Here is a 16,790-nt window from a genome sequence, read left to right on the forward strand (position 1 = left end):
CTAGTACGCTGTGGTCATATGTTGTACATGAATGTGTCTTTCCACATAAGAAGGGACCGTATCGGCCGCATGAAGCTACCTGTCTTGATGCTTAAATTGCTGCCTGGCCCTTCAATAGCTTCCTATCATGCGCTCATATGTAGAGCGGGAAGCATAGTGGACCTCGTGCTGCATTTGACTTGGGTGTAGAGGTAATCAGCCATGGAGCAAGAGGATTCTTCAGCGGTGATGGAAGCCGGCAGCCAAGAAAAAGGCATGTTTTGAGGAGCTCCATCAGCGCTAGGCACATGGCAGCCGATAGATTGCTCAGCCCTTGCAAGCCAAGGGCAGCGGCTGCCACGGGGTCTTTATCAAATAGACTCAGGAGGATCGTTAGGGTGGTCATCCAACTGGACGAGTCACGTTCAGCTGGCATCTTCACCTCCGGCTACCAATCGAGCCTTCTTCGCCCGTCGCTTCACTCTCTCTTCGACAAGGGCTTCTCAGTCTCTTCGGCAACAACTTCAGAGCTGAGTGATGCTTTGCGCTTGAGGTTCTCGGCACCAGTCTCCGACAGGGCAGCCTTCGTCGACTGGGCCGCATTCTTCTGTTTCTGTCCCGACTCGGCAGGCTTCTTCTCTCCACCGTGGACAACGTCGACAATTCCCCGCCAACTCGTGCGCTTGAGCTTGGCCAGCGCGGTCACCTTCCTCGCCTCTTCGCAGATAGCCTCCTTGCCACGCTCCTGTGACAGCCCCCAGACACAGGTCAGGTTGATCACATCCCACGGCCCGCGGAGTCCCAAAGCCTTGCGCGCCTCACTGGACACAATAATGCCTCGGCCGCGTGTTGCGCGGATCAGGGCCGTGGCATTGCCAATCAGATTTCGGCGGGCATCGAGACCGCTCCCCGTGACTCCTGGGCCGTAGCAAATCTCCAAACGAATGCCACGTGATATCGCCGCGGACAGCATCTTGAATTTGAAATAGAAAGGCAGTCGCACCGAGAGGTCTAGCGAGATCAAATCACATTCTAGACTGGTGCACGCATTCAACAGAGCCTTTTCATTGGTAGGACGAAGGGCGACCAGGTCATAGATTCCCGTCAGAGACGCAAGCCGCTGATTCTGCGCGGGATCGGACAGCGTCAGGTTCAGGCGGGTCAGCAGTTTAAGGGATTTGGGCGGGTTTGGCGGTAAAGGAGGGGGGTGAGGCTCGGGGGAAGCTTGCCGCTGATCGTTTGAGACAGGGCAACGGTGGTGTAACCCACTAAGCTGGTCAGTCTCTCATGTGGTCTAGTGGAGATGGGAATGACTGACACTCGGCGAGGAAGTCCAGAGTCGCAGACAGCTCTGGATCATCCGGGCTGTAAGGGACATTCAGGTCGTAGAACATGGCGAGGGCTTTTAAAGCAGGCCGAATTGCCTGGCGGATTGCACGACGAAGAAGGAGCAGCTTGCTTGTTTTAGCTCGACGGTTTAAATCTGGCGGATCAACGTCTCTCCGGGATCCCTCCCCACCACAGCAGATCCCGTGATTCCCACTCTGATCACCCGCGTAATATCCCACCTGGTCTATCTTCCCCCATTGCCTTTGCGCATCGCTCTTTGAGACCAAGCTCATTGCTGGGCTTCCACCACTGGTCCTGCTCCGTCTCTTTTATCTTCATCTCCTCTTCTCAGGGGTCGCACGGTCGCCCTTCTCGTCCCCCCGCCGCCTTTCGTTTTCGATTGTGGGACTCGGCAGCCGAGCACCATGGCGCGTGTCTATGCCGATGTCAACGAGCACATGCCGCGGTCCTACTGGGACTACGACAGCGTGAATATCTCCTGGGGTGTGCTCGAGAACTACGAGGTGGTCCGTAAAATAGGTAATTCCCCGATCGAAGTTCTCATCTCATCAACCGGTGGCATCATCACCGGCCACAATGGTGTTGCCCGTCTGTTGCTGATCCCCTTCGCCTAGGCCGAGGAAAGTACTCCGAAGTGTTCGAGGGCATCAACATCATCAACTACCAGAAGTGCGTTATCAAGGTGCTCAAGCCCGTCAAGAAGAAGAAGATCAAGCGTGAGATCAAGATCCTCCAGAACCTTGCCGGAGGTCCCAATGTCGTGGCCCTGCTGGATGTCGTTCGCGACAACCAGAGCAAAACACCAAGTCTAGTCTTCGAAGCCGTCAACAACACCGACTTCCGGACGCTATACCCGCGCTTCACCGACTACGATGTCCGGTTCTACGTCTATGAGCTGCTGAAGGCGCTGGATTTCTGCCACAGCAAGGGTATCATGCACCGAGATGTCAAGCCACACAATGTGATGATCGACCATGAGAAACGGAAGGTAAGTTGTGGGCCTTTCTTCTGGCGTGTTTGACCTGACATTTGTCTAGCTTCGGTTGATCGATTGGGGTCTCGCCGAATTCTATCACAAGGGAACCGAGTACAACGTGCGAGTGGCCTCTCGGTACTTCAAGGGCCCGGAGCTACTCGTAGACTTCCAGGAATACGACTACTCTCTGGACATGTGGTCCCTGGGCGCCATGTTTGCATCCATGATTTTCCGCAAGGAGCCTTTCTTCCATGGCAACAGCAACTCGGACCAATTGGTCAAGATCGCCAAGGTTCTCGGAACCGAGGAGCTTTTCGAATACCTAGACAAGTACGACATTGAGCTGGACCCGCAGTATGACGAGATCCTATCTCGCTTCCCTCGCAAGCCGTGGCACTCTTTTGTCACGGCAGAAAACCAGCGCTTCGTCAGCGAGGAGGCAATTGACTTCCTTGACAAGCTGCTGCGATATGACCACGCGGTACGTTTCCATTTCGATGAAATATCTGGCATGATGCTGACCCCCCCGGTAGGAACGTTTGACAGCTCAGGAGGCTATGGCCCACCAGTATTTTGATCCGGTGCGGGCGGACGCACAACGGAACAACGTGGTCCAGTCCTGAATGCCTCCCATGTGGCTTTCCCAGCTTCTATCTGCAAATCTCTCCGTCTCTTTGTTCTCCACTCCCGCTATCCCCGGAACCACGGCATATTCATTTGTTTTCCTTTCCCAGCTACACCTACGCCGCTACTGAAAACGGGACAATAATGATTGAGAACACGACAGGAGGATGATCCACGCAAACCACTCGAGCAAGTGGCTGCGACGAAGTGAACCGAGTAACCGAACAGAGACGACGTTGATGACCAGGACATGACATCTATTCTGTTGGGTCGACCCCAGGCCCACCCATGCCTCGGCTCTTCTGGCGTTTTCCGCACACACGACCGTTGTCGACTTTAGACCGGGGCATCATCTCTTCTCTCTCATGCTGTCTAATTGTAAAGCGCTGCTATTTTCTTTCGTTCTTTCCCCTGCGCCCGTCTTTCCCACTGCTTGCTTTCATGTTTTTCTCCTTTTGCTGTCTTTTGCTGTTCCGCTGTCTTGGATCCACCTGCACATTCAAGGAGCGACGGTCTGTATTTTGAGGTGGGAACATGGGGCTTGATGATGATTCTTCGTGGGAGTTGAAGAGAGACAATGCATTGCAACGTAACGCCTATTACTATCCATCTCCGTGCCAATCGGTCGATCTAGCTCCCTCATATCGTAGGTGTCTCGATCCCCACTTGACTCGCAGCTCAGATCATCTTCTGGCTCCCGCGCAGTCACGTGATGGCGACAGTATCGACTAAATTTCGAGACGGAGGAAAGCAAGATCATGAGGGAATCCCAGACCGAGACACACTGGGTGGCCGTCAAGTAACCGAACCCTATCGTCGTGGTCCCGGTCTTGCTTTGTTTCTCCACCGCCTCCCGCCCCGCCGCCTTCAATTTTATTTGCCCGCATTTTCGCACAACCACATCCATTCCCTCCCCCGATCCCACTTCCTTCTTCAAGATACTCATCCGGCGATTCGTGGCGCGATCGGCGCCTTGGAGATTTACTCCGACCTATCGATCATTCTCCAGGATGACTCAGGACTCTGCCTCTCCCAATCCCAGTGCGTATACAAGGGCTGCCATGACTCACACCGCACGCATCGATACTAATACTCCTTTCTGAACACAGTTGGGGAGCCCTCCAGCACCATGACTGACCGGCCTCCGCACGCGGACGACCAAACGCGCAACCAGATGGCTGACGCCGCGATCAAGGATGCCGCTGCGCCCAAGGTGAAGAGCGAGAAGGAGTGTATGTGGCAATCATGCGGGAAAGAGGGAGATCTCTTGCTGACATTGAGAGACATCTAGTGGAGCGCGAACGCAAGAAGGCCGAGAAGGCGAAGAAGTTCGCAGAGAAGCAGGCCAAGGCCGCAGCCACCAAGCCGGCAGCGCCCAAAGCCGACAAGAAGGCGCCCAAGGTGGAGAAGGAGAAGACAACGGACGCGTATGACCCCAAGGTCATTGAGGATTCTCGGTACCAGTGGTGGGAAGAGCGCGATCTCTTCAAGCCCGAGTTTGGACCCGACGGCAAGGTCAAGCCCCAGGGCTCGTTCGTCATTCCGATCCCGCCTCCCAATGTCACCGGTTCTCTGCACATGGGCCATGCCCTGACGAACGCCCTGCAAGATACCATGATTCGTTGGCAACGAATGAAGGGCAAGACTACCCTGTGGCTGCCTGGGATGGACCACGCCGGTATCTCGACGCAGAGCGTTGTCGAGAAGATGCTGTGGAAGAAGGAGAAGAAGACTCGTCACGATCTGGGTCGCGAGGCTATGACCAACTTGATTTGGAACTGGAAGGATGAGTACCACAGCAACATCAAGAACGCTCTGCAGAGAGTCGGTGGTTCGTTCGACTGGTCTCGTGAGGCTTTCACCATGGACCCTAACCTGTCGGCTGCTGTCACGGAGACCTTCGTGCGTCTCCATGAGGAGGGTATCATCTACCGTGCTAACCGCCTGGTCAACTGGTGTGTGGCCCTGAACACTTCATTGTCCAACTTGGAAGTCGAAAACAAAGAGATCGAGGGCCGCACGCTTCTCGATGTGCCAGGCTATGAGCGCAAGGTCGAGTTCGGTGTTCTGACGCACTTTTGCTATGAGATGGATGGCACCAAGGAGCGCCTTGAGGTCGCTACCACCCGTCCGGAGACCATGGTTGGCGACACTGGTATCGCCGTGCACCCCAACGACAAACGTTACCAGCACCTGATCGGCAAATCCGCCCGCCATCCGTTCTTGGACCGGCTGCTTCCCATTGTGCCCGATGAGGGCGTTGATCCTGAATTCGGTACCGGTGCTGTGAAGATCACTCCTGCCCATGACTTCAACGATTTCAACCGTGGAAAGGATCACAACCTTGAGTTCATCTCTGTCATGAATGACGATGGCACCTTCAACAAAAATGCTGGTCCGTTCGCTGGCATGAAGCGATTCGATGCTCGTTACGCGGTCATCAACGCCCTGAAGGAGAAGGGTCTGTATGTGAAGTGGGAGAACAACCCCATGAAGGTCCCGCGCTGCGCTAAGTCCAACGATGTGATCGAGCCCGTTCTGAAGCCGCAGTGGTGGATGAAGATGGAGAGCCTTGCTGGGCCTGCCATCAAGGCTGTCGAGGATGGCGAGATCATCATTCGCCCGGAGAGCGCCGAGAAGAGCTACTTCCGCTGGATGCGCAACCTGAACGACTGGTGTCTGTCCCGTCAACTCTGGTGGGGCCACCAGGCTCCCGCTTACTTCGTGAAGATCGAAGGCGAGGAGGGCGATGACAGCGATGGGAACCTCTGGGTCACTGGCCGCACTGAGGAGGATGCCCGAAAGAAGGCTGAGGCCAAGTTCCCTGGCAAGAAGTTTTCGCTCGTGAGAGACCCGGATGTACTTGACACCTGGTTCTCTTCTGGCCTGTGGCCCTTCTCCACTCTGGGATGGCCTCGCCAGACCCACGACTTCGAGAATCTCTACCCGACCTCTGTGCTGGAGACCGGCTGGGATATTCTGTTCTTCTGGGTTGCCCGTATGATCATGCTGGGCATCAAAATGACCGGCAAGATTCCCTTCAAGGAGGTCTACTGCCACTCCCTGATCCGAGACTCCGAGGGCCGAAAGATGTCCAAGTCTTTGGGCAATGTCGTTGACCCTCTGGACGTTATGGAGGGTATTCAGCTGCAGGATCTCCACGCTAAGCTGCTCCTTGGTAACTTGGCGGATAAGGAGGTTGCCACTGCCACCAAGTATCAGAAGAAGGCCTTCCCCAAGGGTATTCCCGAGTGTGGTGCTGATGCGCTTCGCTTCGCCCTCGTTTCTTACACTACTGGCGGTATGTTTTGTCCATCAACATTATATTCCTGATGCTAATTGTTTCTCTCTAGGTGGCGATATTGCCTTTGATATCCAGGTTATCCACGGATACCGCCGTTTCTGCAACAAAATCTACCAAGCTACCAAGTTCGTCCTTGGCAAGCTGGGCGAGGACTTCAAGCCCCAGGCTACCCCTAGCAAGACCGGCCACGAGTCCCTCTCGGAGCGGTGGATCCTGCACAAGCTCAATGCCGCTGCGAAGGAGATGAACGAGGCTCTCGAGGCGCGCGAGTTCTCCATCGCAGCCTCAACCTCTTACCAGTACTGGTACGGCCAGCTGTGCGACGTGTTTATCGAGAACTCCAAGTACCTACTCGCCGCCGATGCCTCCGCCGAGACCCAGGAGTCCGCCAAGCAGACCCTGTACACCGCACTGGAGGGCGCCCTGACCCTGATCCACCCCATCATGCCCTTCGTCACCGAGCACCTGTGGCAGCGTCTTCCCCGCCGACCCGATGACAAGACGATCTCGATCATGAAGGCGGCGTTCCCTGAGTTCCGGGCTGAATTCCATGACCCCGCCGCTGAGAGAGCCTACGAGCTTATCCTGAACACCTCCAAGGCCATTCGCTCCATCCTGTCGCAGTACGATGTCAAGACAAAGGGTGACGTGATCATCCAAACCTACGACGCAACCAGCCACGCCACCGTCTCCGAGGAGGTGAACAGCATCAAATCCCTGGGCGGCAAGACCCTCGGCGAGGTGTCCATTCTTGGACCGGAGAACAAGACCCCTCCCCCTGGGTGCGTCGTGTCCGCCGTTGGCGCCGAGGCCGCCGTGTACCTCCGCGTTTCCAAGGAAGTTGCCCTTGAGCAGGAAGAGAAGGCCAAGGAGAACCTGGCCCGGGCACGCGAGACTGTGAGCAAGAGCCAGGGCATCATGGCCACCCCTGGTTGGAAGGACAAGGTGAAGCCCGAGGTGCAGGAGCAGGAGGAGAAGCGCCTGCGTGATGCGGAGAGCGAGGCTGCGCGCTTTGAGGAGCAGATTAAGGAGTTTGAGAAGCTGCGCTTGGATTAAGTGTGTAGGATTGATATATAAAACTACAATGCTGACACTTTCCATGTTAAATGGACTGTTAGGTTTGATCCGTAATATCGCTACATGTGTGTAAGCAGTAAGCGCTATTTCACTAAGCCATACATAAACAAAGTGTGGTAGTCTTAGCGCTATGTCACAATTTCCTCCGTCGCTATTTCGAAAGATTTTTCAGTAGCACTCCCTGCTAATTCCCGTATAGTCGATGATGCCACCGAATCAAAGCCTCATCTTGAGCTCAAGGGGAAGAGGAAGAAGACCGTTAGGCACGGCGCGTTTGTTAGCGGGGGGTGACAACAAACCACACCTGATTAGCATGGAGGCAGTCATTGAGTATAAACTAACATCCCGACAAAATGACTCGGTCGAAGGGGTAGTGGGGACGCAAACCGGAGTCAGGTGCGCCCGGTCTTTTTGTTTGATGTCCCCAAACAGGCATTGGACTACCTCCCACTAGAGGTATTCGATCCCCTCGCCCGTGCGCCAGTCACAATTAGCGCAGTTGCAATACTCCGGATGATTGCCATCTCTTTCGGCCAACGGTAGGATTCAACCATGGGACATATTTCAACGCATAGCGCGTGACAGCCAAATGGTATCGACTAGTAAAAGTGTACATAAGATCGAAACGAATCCGCCCAATACTTTCACTAACCAATAATTTATACGGTGATAAACCCATGGGTCCGTCGTAGACACATACAAGCCAGAAGACGTCACTAGCTCGAGTGAAGTAACGTGACCCACCAGATGTACACCAAATGTCTAATTAGCTCCACATTTTTCTTGTTCGTTTGTGGGGTTCTTTATGTGGAGTACGTCAGGTTAACCTGACCTTCACGAGGGCGAGTAGAAATCCAGCAAAAAAGGCACTTGACCAGTACTTGTCAAATGTCGGCCTGACACTGGGATGGAAATGAGCCCATTTACTACTTTCGATCAAACACGTCATCCCATATTAAGCCTTCAGAGTTCCGCGAGAAAATAGCCTTCTGAACAGTACTTTCATTGCAATAAAAATATCTAAGCTTACTAGTAGGAAGCACAGATCAAACAGACTAACCCGGCTCAAGCTCATCCACTGAACTGTTCTCCTACTCTCCATCTTCCAAGGTTCTCGTTGCAGGATGAGTAAGACAACGCCTACCTATAGTACCAAAGAGCTCAACTTCGCCAAGGAGCAACAGAGTTCGACAATTTTGATACGTCTCAAAAGCTACTTGGAACGCGTTCAGAAGGAATGGAGACCCCTTCTACTCGCTAAGGAGAATCTGGATGATGAGTACAACTTCCCACCAGGCAGGTATGCCGGACAGGATGATAGAAAGAAGGCTGGACGATGGTAATACTCTTGTCTTGAACATTCCGACGTAAGTTTAAACTAATACCACTCAAAAATCTGCAGACTGTTTGATCGTCCATGAGAGATTGAAAGGGTGTGGGCTTGTGGCAGCCACACTGCTATCAAGGTTACAAAAAGACAATTGTATTGTACAGGATATTAGGTTCACAAAATTCAGTTATTCCCAGTTCATGACATTCTCATCAAACTAAAATGGAATGGAAGGAGTGGACAAAAGAAGCCGGATATTGTATTTGGACCCATTAAAACTCAATAAAACTAGACAAATAATCTGGTTATAGCAATTATTTGAAGATTAGTGCTAGTAAAAGCAACAGCAAGCGATTATCAATACTCTCATACCCTTCGCGCCGCATACCTAGATTGACAAAGTAGCACTTAAAAACATCCGTATTCCAAGTTCAACCAAAATCAGATTACCTGAACCTCGGCGCACAGTTCTCAGCCGCATAACGATTACTTTTTCCAAGCGGTGAAAGCGTATAATCCACACTTTCAAATTAATCTCACCTCATGACTTAGACCGGGATCTCGCCGAGTGGGAAGCGGATCCAGGTGGTTTCAGGAACCATGATACCGGATGCACCGGCATAGAAGGCACAGAAGGCACAGACAACGGCAAAAGCACCACCTGTTTTGTTCAGATGCAGGCTGGCAGTGGCATGTTCAGTAGCGGTGAAGTTGGCAATGGCCAAAAAGAAGTAGGCAAGAACCAGGAAAAAGAGGACGAGTAGGATGGCGACGTTCGTCCGCAGCGCGGCAACGAAAAACAAAGATGTCAGGAAGCACCACAAGATTAGGTAAATACCGATGGCAAAAGTAAATGCCCTCTGGTCACCTTTGTAGGCGGCTTTGATGCCGATCTCGGGCAGAGAGAACATTCCATAACTCAGCCAGAATGCACCGTAAGAGATGTGGAGCGTGGTACCAAAGGTGTTGCCGACACGAAATTGCATCAATCCAGCAAGAATCTGAGCGGTCCCACCCATGAACACCACAATTCCAAAAGAAGCCTGGTTGGGGCCAACGTTGCCCTCCGGGTTTGAGTGAGGAAGTCTGCGGAAAGGTTAGGCATCCCGGGAGGACAGAAGAGAGAAATTTGAGCCATTCTTACCCAGCACCGCATTCATAAAGACCAACTACAAAAGTCGTGATCGCGAAAGCAAGCAAACCGAGGGGTCCAGGATTGGCCAGTTTCATAAACTCAGGCCGGGCCACCTGCGACACAGTGTGTATGTGGGCAGGTTGATCTGAACGGGGCACCTGCGACACATACTGCTGGTGGGGAGGTCGATCATCGCGATCCGGATGTGTTCCGTTCACTTTTCTTTCATCATAGGCTCCAGGCGCGCCCTGGGCAGCGGCCGCCGAGCTTTCGTTGTCGGCCATAATGGTGCAGCAGGAGTGTGTTAAGTTGTGATAGAAAGACAAAGATCTATACGTAGGTCACAGTTTCTCGACCTGGCCGTCCGGGATGCGCAGATATACCACGAATCTTGAGATCGCATTACATACTACGCCTGGGGTTTAAATGGATGACGAGACTACTCTAGACCGCGACAGGCTTCTTGCGGGACAGGCTTCTTGCGGGAAAATGACGCTTGCACTTTCATTTTCCAGCAACCTGGATTGATGTCATACCAAATGAGTGGCGAAACCCTATTCAACCCCGCGATGGATCCAAGATACTATTGTATCGCCAATTCATCTGAGCTTTGTAATTTATCGTAGGAAATTTAGTCCACCAGGTCACCTCTCAGTAGACATCGTTTTTTCAGAATCATCTTCATCCAAATAGTTGTAGCGAATCGGGAGGTATTTGACTATTAGAACTACTCTCTCTAGTTAGTCGCAACGGCATTTTAAGCACTTCAGACTCATAACTTTAAAGTAGCCCTAAATCTACTTTCACTCTTTTGGCATGTACGGTAAGATCTTGTGCAGAATAGTGTATGTATTCCCAACTTCAGCTCATCGATATGAGTATTCAATCTAGGAATTTCGGGTTTTCTTTTCGGGGTTTCTTTTTTGCCCAGCCCATAATTGGCTTTTGGTGCGAGAGAGGTCACCAACGCAAACCATTGAAAGTTGTATGCGTTTTCTACTCCTTCTTGGTGAACTCCTGGTAGCTAGATCCACACATTCAGGCCATGGTTCGCTTTGACTCGTTGTATCGAAGACATGCCGCCCGGGCCGAGTTTACCGAGGGAAGGATATGCCATGTCTTCGACTTCAGAATTAGTCAGTTAGCCTTTTGTAGTTAAAGCAAAGATTTAGACTTACTAAACCCGGGGTTTAGATCGTCATCCTTGTCTTCCCAGCCTATAACCGGTACGCTATGCGTGGACCCGTGTAGAAATCGGGTGATCTACGGCTCCATCACCCCACAGGAACTAAAGGCTATTCAGGCCATATTGAATACAAGGTACTGAAGACACCCTATTGCGCTTGGCAGCGAGGATGTAGAAGAGACAAGTGCCAATTCTTGTGAACTTGTCTTTCGAGGTGGATCTACTCGAGGGTGGTTTGAAGAAGATTGAATGGAGACAATTGATGGTGATCAAGAGGGTCTTTAAAACCAGAAAGCTTCTTCGCCGGAGGAACCTGTCAAGGAAACCAGCCCGAGAGGAGGGAAATGAGCAGCCTCACGAGTCCTAAAATTCGTTTATTTGCCGAATATAAACAGCACTTCTATCTATGCCCGAGACAATCGGTCCAATCGGTGCGCGGGCTGAAGGGTCCCTTAGAATCGTACTTTGGGACGAGTCGCAGTTACGGCACTCTGCACATGTGCAGGCTAGGTAAATTGATCTAGTCCATACCGAAATTGTGTAAGGTGCTAGCTAGCTGCATAAGAATTTGGCTCGGATGAAATGAACAAGGTCACTCACTTCCTTCTCATATCTTGTCATCAGCCCGCAAATATCTGTAGCTTCTGATCCACGCTGCCAGTCGCAATAACACAACGGATCTGCGAGGCTTCTCCGCCGGCCTTGCTCTTCGGTGCCTCTGTACCGTCCGCAGCCTGTGCTCCCGAGGCACTGGCAGGATCCGTTTGTATATCTTTGGCTATTCCCGGAGCCCACTTCAAGCATGTAATGAAACTTTCATGTGCGTCCCTGAGCGTCTTCACACATTTACCTTCTTGGCTCAAGTCCCAACAACGTATTGTCTTGTCATCCGAGACAGAAAGAAGATATTTCCCTCCGGGATGGAAAACAACCGCCCGTACCCAGTTGTCATGGCCGATCAACGTCATGAGGCATTTCCCGCGGGCGTCCCAGAGTCTGATGGTCTTGTCGCGCGATCCAGTCGCCATGAACTCTGCGGTAGTCCCCGCAGACGAGACCTTCAATCCGGCTAAAGGCGCAAGGTAGCGATAGGAGGTTGGTGGAGCAATCGCGCAGCACTCATTGAAGTTCTCATGGCCGATCAAGGTCAGCTTGTTTTCCGGCTTCGCCAAGGAAATGTCCCACAGTCGGACAGTCATGTCGTCTCCGGTAGAGAGCAAGAACTTTCCATCGATGGATGGGCAGACGTCTCGCACCCAGCCTGTGTGTCCTGATATCGTCTTCACGCAATACCCATTAGTTACATCCCATAACCTCACGTCGTTATCTTTGCTTGCACTGGCAAGCAAGCTCCCATTGGGTATGAACCGCACAGCGCTAACAATATGGTCGTGGCCCTGTAGCGTCCGGAAATTTTTATACCCGTCTGTCGGATTCCATAGCTTGATGGTAAGGTCGGAACTGCAGGAGGCTAGAAGGATGCCCCCTGGAGGACCGCCATAATCGAGACCGCGCACCGCTCTTGTATGGCCCTTGAGAGTCATCTCCAATTCTCCAAGTTCCCAGTCCCATATTTTAATCGTGAAGTCGTCAGACCCGGACGCTATGGAAGAAAATTTGGGATGAAATGCGATACAATTGATAGTGTCGCGATGCGAATGCAGTGAGTACCGGGGGTGTTGTTGTGGAAGCCAGGATTCGGGGTCTTTATTGCGTGCACGGAGGGAGGCAGGCGTCGAGCTGTCAAGTTCCGATTGCAAGGTTGCATTACGGGACTCAAGGTCCATTATCTGTAGGGGAAACTGTCAGCGCTATCGCAGAAAGGCAATGCGCAGATGCACACAGCGTCCCAGATAATCTTTAATTTCCGACTTGCCTTTTTTTGTAGGCGAACCGTGCTTGTCCATTTCTTCTCCAGCAGTGTTTCATACTTTTTCACTGTACTTGCATCGAAGCTGTCCTCGGCAATGGCCAGTTCCTTCCTGAGCGTCGCAGCCGTCTCCGGTAGATCGTTCGCTGAGAGATACGCTATGATAGACTTGTGCCTGTGACCGGGCTCAGCATCGGCTTTCAAAAGCAACACATCATCAGAGCTCGTCCACATCTACTTACAGCTCTTCAGCTTGCCGATCCGTTAACAAACGGACCATGCTGGGTCACCGGCCCTGATCCCACAACGTTGGAAAGCTCCCGTGAGGTCAAAGCTAGTGCGACGCTTCTGCAAAGACAATGGCGGTGGGTGGGACAGTTGAGCAGGTCCGGGGTTGTGCAGCTGAAATGTTCCGCGAGAAATCGCAGCGTGGGGTGAATGATTCTGGGTCCGAGGGGCAACAAATTCGAGGTGGTAGAGGAGGTTCTGGTAACGACTTGAGATCAAGGTCATTGTCTGCAAAGAAGTTCCATATCTCCGTCCGGTGGTCGAGTGTTATCGCGGGTAACTTGGAGGGGTTCTGTTATGACCGATGCGGAAATACCAAAATCCGACTCCGGCACGTGTCAGGGGTATTTTCTCCCTCTCTTGCAGAAAGCATATACTTCTAGGTCCTATCCTGGGAGGCCTCGGCTAATACATCTTCATTTTCATGAGTGCCGTTAACCAGTCGAAACAGTAAATAAACGATGCAGTGTGATCTTTTGACAATTGAGATAACTCAGAGCCAAAATAGTCAATAGGAATCTAACGTAGACATGATGCTAGCAAAGCCGAGCCTAATATATATTTTGGCCATCAATTGGGAGACTACCGACTATCAACACATAAGGACTTGAAATTTTCCAATGACCCGGGTACTTCATACCGCAAGAATCCAGGCATCAGTAAATGTAGCCTCAGAGAACCAGTTGGGTGATTAGAGAGACAGTTCTATGTCAGAAGAAGCAACTCGTTTTTACTAGCATAAAAATCGAGTGCAAAATTTGGCAAAAAAACTGCTGTTTGCATTCCGACATCTAGAGAGGGAGATCAGGGGTGCATTGAGAATGATTGGGAAAACCCCAGCATCAATGCCATCCCACGTTTTCAGATCATGTGCACATATGTGATAATAAGGTCGTTTATTTGTACTTGTTAATCCACATATTATCTGCTCGTTGCGTAAATTCTTGAGAAAGTGAAGTACATACTTGGATTTGGTGCCTCAGGCCACAAAGAAACTCTCTTATCGATAAGCGCGCCAAGCCTCATCCAAAACTTTTCCCGTTCGATCTTTTTCAAACCCCGACCACCAACTTGCCCCGACCACTCCCACACCATGTTGCGCGAAGTGTATGTATATATACTCGATGTGTCATGGAAATTCACTAATTCCTTCCCAGCAAGCCCAAAAATCCGCGCATCGCGCGCATTCTCAAGGCGCGGGAACCGCAACTCATTGAGCCGCCCAAGAAGACGCTCCTGCTGCACGGCGCAAAATGTCCGCAAGTACTGGACACTGTGCTGAAGACATTTCACTCCCTGACGAAGCCTCATTCGATTATGTTCCACAAGAAGAACGAGAATATCCGCCCCTTCGAGAACACGGAGAGCCTCGAGTTTTTGGCGAACAAGAACGATTGCGGCCTGGTTGTGTTCGGGAGCAGCAACAAGAAGCGGCCTAATTGCGTGACAATTGCACGGATCTACAATGCCCAGCTCTTGGATATGTGCGAGCTCCTCCTTCTCCCTCCTGCGGACGGCGAGACCATCCCGCCCATCAACGAGCTGGTCATGCACATCGGCGTGGAGCTGCGGCCGATGATGCTTTTCTCGGGTAGTCCATGGGATGATCCAACCTCTTCAGCCCACGTTATGCTGAAGAACATGTTCCTTGACCTGTTCAAGGGCGAGGAAGCCGACCGGATCGATGTCGAGGGCCTGCAGTATGTGCTTATGGTCGGTGCCGAGGAGCCCCGTGACAATTTGTCGCCGGTGGTTCACCTGCGGTGGTACAAGGTGATCACCAAGCGTAGTGGCCATAAGCTGCCGCGCGTGGAGCTGGAGGAGGTCGGACCCAAGTTCGATTTCAAGGTCGGCCGCGTGCGTCCGGCCTCCGCGGAGGCCATGAAGGAGGCCATGAAGCAGGGCAAGCGGCCGAATGAAGAGATGAAGACCAAGAAGAATATCACCATGGACTCGATCGGTGATAAGATTGGTCGTGTGCATCTGGGCAAGCAGGATCTCAAGGGCTTGCAGACTCGCAAGATGAAGGGTCTCAAGCGTCGGGCGGGGATAGATGATGAGGACGAGGGTGGGGATGAGGATATGATGGAGGTGGACGAGATCTCCGAGGACGAGGGCCACAAGCGTGTGCGGACCGAGTAGAGGAGGATATATTGCATTTCTATTTAGGGTTTGCTTGCCGGCGTCTGGGATGGATGGGCCATCACTCTTCCACGGTGTACATGAAAGGTCTTACTCTTAGTACTTCCAACATCTACCTGATTTATGTCTCTTTCCCTCTCTCTTTCTCTTTCTCTCTGTATCTGCCTCTGCAAATCCATATTCATCCGCCCGGTATCCATCACGTGACATATGACGTTTCGGCTGAGTCTCACATGCCGAGGCCCTGCTCTTTGCGGAACTGCCGTCCTCCCCTCCCCTGCTGTCTTGTTGCTCTCTCTCTCTTCACACTCCTATTCCTCCTGTTCCTCTCCCATGACCTGCACGATTACAGTTTCTACCTCGTCTCCTGGTTCACGACTCCCCTAGTCCCTCCCACCCACCTCCGACCTCTTGCCGAGGTCTTGCGGCGCCATGGATATACTCTTGGTGAGTTGCCGCCTTTAAGTTCCGAGCATCACCACCGCTAACGCTGACCAAACAGTCCCGGTTGGACGCCCTTGCGCTTAACCCGGATCTCGCGCCGTTTCTGGCCATCCTCAAGGGCGCGCGCAATGGCATCGTCTATGGGTCCAAAGTGCGATTTCCGCATGCTTTGGTGTATGTGCCTCGGAGAACATCCCCTTTGACCGAGAGCGCCTGAGACTAACCGGCGCTGTTGATGAATAGGATGATATTTCTCTTCCGGTCTGGGACGTTAGTGATTCCGTGGCCCATCTTCCCCGGATTATCCGCTGATCTATCTCCAGATTCCGGGAAAAGCTCAAACTCGTTCTCAAAGCAACTCGTCAACATGCGCGAAACCTCGCTACATTCGCTGTCGTTTACAAGACCTCCATGCTTGTATTGAAGACTATCAATCCCGGCGGTGCTGGGAAGGAGGGCCGATACGATAGCTTCTTCGCCGGGTTGTTGGGCGGATACACTGTGTTCGGACGGCAGCCGGGGAGCGTTAGCCAACAGGTACGACAACTGTCCCGAATCTCTGGTTCTAGCAGACTAACCATCATAGATTGTCATCTACGTCTTCGCTCGTGTGATGCTCTCCCTCGCCAAGCTGGCCATCCAAGAGAATATGCACCCCCTCTCCTCTCTAATCACCCCAGAAGCCCGCGCGCAGATCACGAACAACGCCTGGCCCGTGTTCGCGAGTCTGACCTGGGCTTTTGTCATGTATATCTTCCGTTGGTATCCTGACACTCTGGTGAGCAGTCTGCGGAGCAGTATGGTGTACATGTGAGTCGTCGTTGGTGATCTGTTGGGGAACTGTATTCTGACATTTATGATACAGCTACGCCGACTCGGACCACTGGGACTCGTTCCGCAACCTTTTCATTCACAATAAATGAGCGGGAATGTCAGTGTCACATTCTGCCTTTCTTGATGGTATACGAAGTATAGAACGGGGTTCTTTTGTTTTGTTCTGCTATCCTTATCATCGTTACCTTCCCCTGTACTATGACGGAGACAACCAGAAGAGGCGCTTTTCCAGTAAATGGGCAATCGCGCAA

At 52.2% G+C, this 16,790-nt stretch overlaps 8 protein-coding genes across 8 annotated transcripts; 5 read left to right on the forward strand and 3 right to left on the reverse strand.

Moving 5' to 3' along the window:
* Positions 1-457: 457 nt before the first annotated feature.
* On the reverse strand, positions 458-1,601 carry N7510_002407 (ribonuclease P subunit p30 family protein; the record flags this gene model as incomplete). Its single annotated transcript, XM_056974334.1, has 2 exons — positions 458-1,203; positions 1,298-1,601. 2 exons carry the CDS (start codon positions 1,599-1,601, stop codon positions 458-460), a joined length of 1,050 nt encoding a protein of 349 aa, XP_056839451.1.
* Positions 1,602-1,733: 132 nt separating this feature from the next.
* Positions 1,734-2,928, forward strand: N7510_002408 (casein kinase II subunit alpha/alpha'; the record flags this gene model as incomplete). The annotated part of the gene is made up of 4 exons (XM_056974335.1): positions 1,734-1,848; positions 1,944-2,317; positions 2,367-2,786; positions 2,839-2,928. The coding sequence occupies 4 exons, from the start codon at positions 1,734-1,736 to the stop codon at positions 2,926-2,928; spliced, it is 999 nt and encodes a 332-aa protein (XP_056839452.1).
* Positions 2,929-3,939: 1,011 nt separating this feature from the next.
* Positions 3,940-7,289, forward strand: N7510_002409 (valine--tRNA ligase; the record flags this gene model as incomplete). The annotated part of the gene is made up of 4 exons (XM_056974336.1): positions 3,940-3,970; positions 4,039-4,161; positions 4,221-6,230; positions 6,283-7,289. 4 exons carry the CDS (start codon positions 3,940-3,942, stop codon positions 7,287-7,289), a joined length of 3,171 nt encoding a protein of 1,056 aa, XP_056839453.1.
* Positions 7,290-8,434: 1,145 nt separating this feature from the next.
* Positions 8,435-8,731, forward strand: N7510_002410 (uncharacterized protein; the record flags this gene model as incomplete). The annotated part of the gene is made up of 2 exons (XM_056974337.1): positions 8,435-8,610; positions 8,713-8,731. 2 exons carry the CDS (start codon positions 8,435-8,437, stop codon positions 8,729-8,731), a joined length of 195 nt encoding a protein of 64 aa, XP_056839454.1.
* A 457-nt stretch (positions 8,732-9,188) lies between these two features.
* Positions 9,189-10,059, reverse strand: N7510_002411 (acetate uptake transporter family protein; the record flags this gene model as incomplete). The annotated part of the gene is made up of 2 exons (XM_056974338.1): positions 9,189-9,726; positions 9,785-10,059. The coding sequence occupies 2 exons, from the start codon at positions 10,057-10,059 to the stop codon at positions 9,189-9,191; spliced, it is 813 nt and encodes a 270-aa protein (XP_056839455.1).
* A 1,522-nt stretch (positions 10,060-11,581) lies between these two features.
* Positions 11,582-13,344, reverse strand: N7510_002412 (WD40 repeat domain-containing protein; the record flags this gene model as incomplete). The annotated part of the gene is made up of 3 exons (XM_056974339.1): positions 11,582-12,751; positions 12,805-13,006; positions 13,109-13,344. The coding sequence occupies 3 exons, from the start codon at positions 13,342-13,344 to the stop codon at positions 11,582-11,584; spliced, it is 1,608 nt and encodes a 535-aa protein (XP_056839456.1).
* An 868-nt stretch (positions 13,345-14,212) lies between these two features.
* Positions 14,213-15,261, forward strand: N7510_002413 (rRNA-binding ribosome biosynthesis protein RPF2; the record flags this gene model as incomplete). Its single annotated transcript, XM_056974340.1, has 2 exons — positions 14,213-14,226; positions 14,277-15,261. The coding sequence occupies 2 exons, from the start codon at positions 14,213-14,215 to the stop codon at positions 15,259-15,261; spliced, it is 999 nt and encodes a 332-aa protein (XP_056839457.1).
* Positions 15,262-15,693: 432 nt separating this feature from the next.
* Positions 15,694-16,628, forward strand: N7510_002414 (Tim17/Tim22/Tim23/Pmp24 family protein; the record flags this gene model as incomplete). Its single annotated transcript, XM_056974341.1, has 6 exons — positions 15,694-15,708; positions 15,764-15,879; positions 15,949-15,975; positions 16,029-16,242; positions 16,292-16,515; positions 16,571-16,628. The coding sequence occupies 6 exons, from the start codon at positions 15,694-15,696 to the stop codon at positions 16,626-16,628; spliced, it is 654 nt and encodes a 217-aa protein (XP_056839458.1).
* Positions 16,629-16,790: the final 162 nt, after the last annotated feature.

Source organism: Penicillium lagena (genome assembly GCF_028827675.1).
Source record: "Penicillium lagena strain IBT 129212 chromosome Unknown utg000001l_segment0_segment0, whole genome shotgun sequence".
In the NCBI taxonomy this organism is placed as follows: domain Eukaryota; kingdom Fungi; phylum Ascomycota; class Eurotiomycetes; order Eurotiales; family Aspergillaceae; genus Penicillium; species Penicillium lagena.